Below are 4,579 nucleotides of genomic sequence, written 5' to 3'. Positions count from 1 at the left end.
TTTTTCGTGCCTTAATTTATTGGAATGGATACTTAAAATGAAACTTTACACTATCGTACAAGTTGTATCGTTTTCAAGTACAGGATGTACACAGCAACTGAGGAAGAACAATCTTGTAGAGACGTCCCAACAGGTAGAATATTCCATACCCACCCCATTTTCAGTTTCACAATTTACTACAGTAAGTGAATAATAAATCCTTTTTTTAACGTTCAATGGCCGCGATTTCTAATCATTTTTTTATTGTATGTAGGGTGATTGTTTGGAAGAGCACCATGCAGTTACACAACAGTTAGTAGCTTCAAATTCCATTGCTCCATCATCAGCAAATGTTGCGTTCCAGTACCCAGGTAATAAATGGTTTCGTATGTATACATTGCACATGTTCTTGTCCTATATTATTGACACTGTATATTTTTACAGTAGGTACTACAATCCCATTTCAATCACTGATACCACCTTCTCAAAGTGCCGTAATGGGTTGGATGTACAGTGTGACCCAGTCGTCAGTAGGACCGTTATTCACGCCTACTAGTGAACATCAATAGGTGGTCGTATTATGTAATGCAAGCACGACGTAACAATATTATTATTTTGGTTTGAAGCTATCATTTTATTTCAACATCAATAGGTGGTTATTTATTTCAACAGTGTTTTGAATGCTTATGATGCTCCACTTATTGTTCATGTATATTTAGTTAAGTTTACTAATTTTATAAGATGTTTACTGTCTCTGGATTGGCACACAGATCATGTGTATATCCTTTTTTGTAGTGACATCATTTTCAAGAGCTTATTAATTACAACCATTTTTTTGTGCCGAATTCATTTCAAATTGTCCCTTTTTTGTGTTCACCAACAACACCACCAAGTTTTTTTTAACACCAGGTAAATACAACAATGAAGTTCATTTTATAATTCCACACTTACCAACTGGAATAAGACTACATTGGCACATTCATAATTTGAAGCTCGAAAGTTGAGAGAAGGCAACATTGCCGCATACTCTAAACTACTACAAAGTGGAATTGCATTGCTACTACGTTACGCTATATAAACACATGCCGTACTACATACTAATACAACAAGTCAAGTTTCACATTTCAAGTCCTTCTCATTTGCCGAAACTCGTGTCCCCTTGTGCATCTTTATGTTTAGGGAAATCTCCAAGTCTTTCTCATCCATTAGCTTAGCCAGCAATTTCAACATATGCGACAATCATCCGCATGCTCAGCTTCGTTTGTAATACCACTTGAGTCCCCATCGTCATGCAATGTACAATTTTCATCATGCTTATTCTTACACCATTTGAAGAACTTGTAGTTGCGGGTACAACAATGAAACAATAGCCATTTATTTTCATTGTTCTATTCCACTTCCATCCACTTGACGAATCCTACACCGCAGTTGGGGCATTCCGACATCATATATCCCGACATTTTACAACAATGACAAATTCCCCTATTCTTTCCTGCCATCCAAGTGTCCTAGCTCAACCACATAAAAGAACCAATGAATGGTGCGACTAATTCAATGTCTAATTCAAATTATAAGAGAATTCTACATTAAAGTTTAACTAGCAGTATTCTCAAAACACATAATTTTCGAAATATCAAAACAATCACTGGGATCATATTTCAATATAAAACACTCTTCCATCATCTTCTCAAAATTTTTACTATGCTCTCTGTTTCTCATACAAAAAATAGATCTTCAAGGAATGCCACTTTTTCTGGGACATAGGGGAAAGGCAAGAATCATGTAGTTCTATTATTTGCTACCAACATTCGAAATCCCAAAAACATTTTACAACAAAATCATGTAGTTCTTCTCTACCCCAATTATTTGAGTACCAATTTTTTTTTTTTTTCAAATTACCTAAATTTTTACGTGTTTAATTTGAAAAAAAACAAATGGTTATATTACTGCGAGAATTGCATTGCCCAGAAACATAGCGCAATTGCAGCTATTCACCCATCATCATTCTCACATATATGGACTAATAGTATAACAAGAAGACAACACAAAATTTCACATACAGAAAAGGCTAAACCGAATCAATTTTAGAACCATAAAACACATTCACAAAAAATGGAGGTATTCCACCGGTTGTCTATTGCCAACGGAGAGGGTGTAACGATGGGGCACTTCAGTGGTCGCCTTGAAAATCGCATCAGCTAGAGGGTAGTGTTCTAAACAGGAAATCGAGCAGAGAAAATGAGGAGTATTGCCGGTGTTTTCTCGGCCAGAGGCAAGGTCGACGGTCACCTGGAGATTTGGAGAGGACGACTTTGCAATGGCTTCAATTGAGAGAGTTTGGAGTTAGGTTTAGAGTCGGGTCTGTAAATGATTTAGAATAACCCGTTTTGGCTTGCTCCACTTATGAGCAATATTTTTTTATTTTTTTTTCCTTTTTCCACCTCAGCACTATAAACTTGTTGTGTAAATTGCTGTACGTGTAGCAGTATTGTAAAAGTTTTACCAAATATGCATTTAGTGCTAAACCTTTCAAAAGAGTGCGGCATTTTATTACTTCCCAATCGGTCAAATTTCAATTTCAATCCCATAATTCACGATTTTTATTAATATTTTAATCACAAATTCATCAACTTTTAGGCCTTGTTTGTTTCCCATTCTTCCCAAAATACATTTGTCTCTATTTTGTTTTCATTCATATATTATTCATTAAAATAATATTTTATGTAAATAAATTTTTTTCTTATTTTTCAATCACACAATTTCTATTAATATACTATTCTAAAATACATTTTTTTTTCATAAAAATGGGTTCCTCTTATTATCGCATTTGTCTACCGTTATTCTATTTCAAAAATATTTTACTTTGTCAAACAATCCTTGAAGGGACTGCACCATTGCATCGCGTCAAGCAAGTTGCTTCCAAGTGGTGGGTCTAGGTCTACTACCATCATATTTTCTCCAACAACGGCAGATTACTTCAGGGAACCCTAAATCAGCGATTTGGCGTCTCTTGATCTTCAAATTTCGATCGATCAACTGGAATACATGCAAATTGCAGTGTAATTTACTAATATCATATTTCAATTTCCGGTTTTCAGAACTCAATTTTCTCTCTATAGACGTTTGATAATGACCAACGTAATGACGGCCGCTGATGCTGCGGCGAGCCTTCGGCTGTACCACGGACCTTCGTCTCTTGCCAACCTCCCTCTTGTTTCAGCCTTTATCGCCTGTGCTGTGGCTCAGTTTCTCAAGCCCTTCACTACCTGGTACTCTATCATTCTCTATTGATCTTTCTGTTTACTTAATGAAAATAATCTTAAGTATTTATGCGTGGGTAGGTCAATTTCATCACTCGATCTGGGTTGATTTAATTGGGAGTTAATTTTTTCACCTCATTTGATCATATCTGTGTTGTTGGGACCTTATTTGAATAATTTATTTATTTATTTATTTTTATTGATTAGAATCCAGTGAACATTGACCGTTCCTCATTTCACTAGCGCAGTTTGAGTTTCTGGAGAATAGATTTCCGTGTGTCTATGTGGGTTTGTGAAATGAAGAATTGTAACTTTTAATTTCATTATTTATAATGGAAGTGCTTGCTACAGAGATGTTGCTATGATTTGATGGAAGTATTCCATAATACCAATTACCAAATGAGATTGCATTGGAGGCTGTGGTGCCTAGTAGTCAAAATACAAGGTATTGGAGTTGTGATGGTTTAATGGAGCTGTTGCATTTTTATGACTGTCGAACTTCTTAAGTATGCAATGTATGTAAATGTGTTCCTATGGTTCATAATGTGTTTCATGAACTGCATACAAATTCAAATTATATCATCTTGTATGTATTGTCCATGAACGGGTCTTAAGTTGGGATTCTTGGGCAGGCTCTAACATCTCTACGTATTTAATTTATGGAAGTCATGCATTTGGGTCACGTTTTTGGATTAAAAAAAAAATTCCCAAAAAATCAAACTTATCATGTAAATTACTTTTTAGGAATTAAGTTTTGATAAAACTTTATTCTTGATAATTGATTATTATTATTATTATTATTATTATTATTATTATTTTTAAAGAACATATTCTTTTCTTCAAACAAAATCTGGTTAATTCAATGCAATGTTTACTGATAACATTACTGTTGTAACTCCTTTATTGCTTTTATTCTCTATGGACGTGAATTGATTTTCTATTTGGAAGTACATTTTCACTGGTTTAACAAAAATATTACTTTTCATTTCATACTCTTTTGAGCAGAAAATCCATTTATATAATCGAAATTAAACTCATTGTAAAAATATGTGTATGTTGTGGATACAAAGCATGCTTTTACCTACAGTTTGAAGGTCAAACGAAAAACATGTCACACTTCCGTATGCTTGACATATAACTTTTAACTATTACTAAAATGTTATTTTAAGACATATACGAAGCAAGCTGAAAAAGCCATGATTAGGAACAGTGACAAGTCACAAACAGAGATATGTTAAGACCTTGTACTAGCATCAATATGTGGTAAAGAGATGCGTGGCTTTCACAAGTAGGGTGTGGATGTTGTCCAATATAGGCATTTGTCTGGGATGATCTGTACC

General features: G+C 34.5%; 1 protein-coding gene across 1 annotated transcript; it reads left to right on the top strand.

The window, feature by feature from the left end:
- The first annotated feature begins 29 nt into the window (after positions 1 to 29).
- LOC111396482 lies at positions 30 to 808 on the top strand. The gene is made up of 3 exons (XM_023022907.1): positions 30 to 133; positions 254 to 350; positions 424 to 808. The coding sequence occupies exons 1-3, from the start codon at positions 38 to 40 to the stop codon at positions 546 to 548; spliced, it is 318 nt and encodes a 105-aa protein (XP_022878675.1). The 5' UTR covers positions 30 to 37; the 3' UTR covers positions 549 to 808.
- The last annotated feature ends 3,771 nt before the right edge of the window (positions 809 to 4,579 follow it).

This window comes from Olea europaea, chromosome 6 (assembly GCF_002742605.1).
Source record: "Olea europaea var. sylvestris chromosome 6, O_europaea_v1, whole genome shotgun sequence".
Classification (NCBI taxonomy): Eukaryota; Viridiplantae; Streptophyta; class Magnoliopsida; order Lamiales; family Oleaceae; genus Olea; species Olea europaea.
Note: the sequence above shows the minus strand (reverse complement) of the source record. Positions and strands in the feature narration are given on the sequence as shown.

What these genes read in the sequence shown, in the direction of transcription:
- LOC111396482 (XM_023022907.1), top strand. Translation starts at nt 38, where the DNA reads ATGAAACTTTACACTATCGTACAAGTTGTATCGTTTTCAAGTACAGGA. An exon ending in TTGTAGAGACGTCCCAACAG is followed by an intron (nt 134 to 253) that starts GTAGAATATTCC and finishes TATTGTATGTAG; the next exon opens with GGTGATTGTTTGGAAGAGCA. An exon ending in TGTTGCGTTCCAGTACCCAG is followed by an intron (nt 351 to 423) that starts GTAATAAATGGT and finishes ATATTTTTACAG; the next exon opens with TAGGTACTACAATCCCATTT.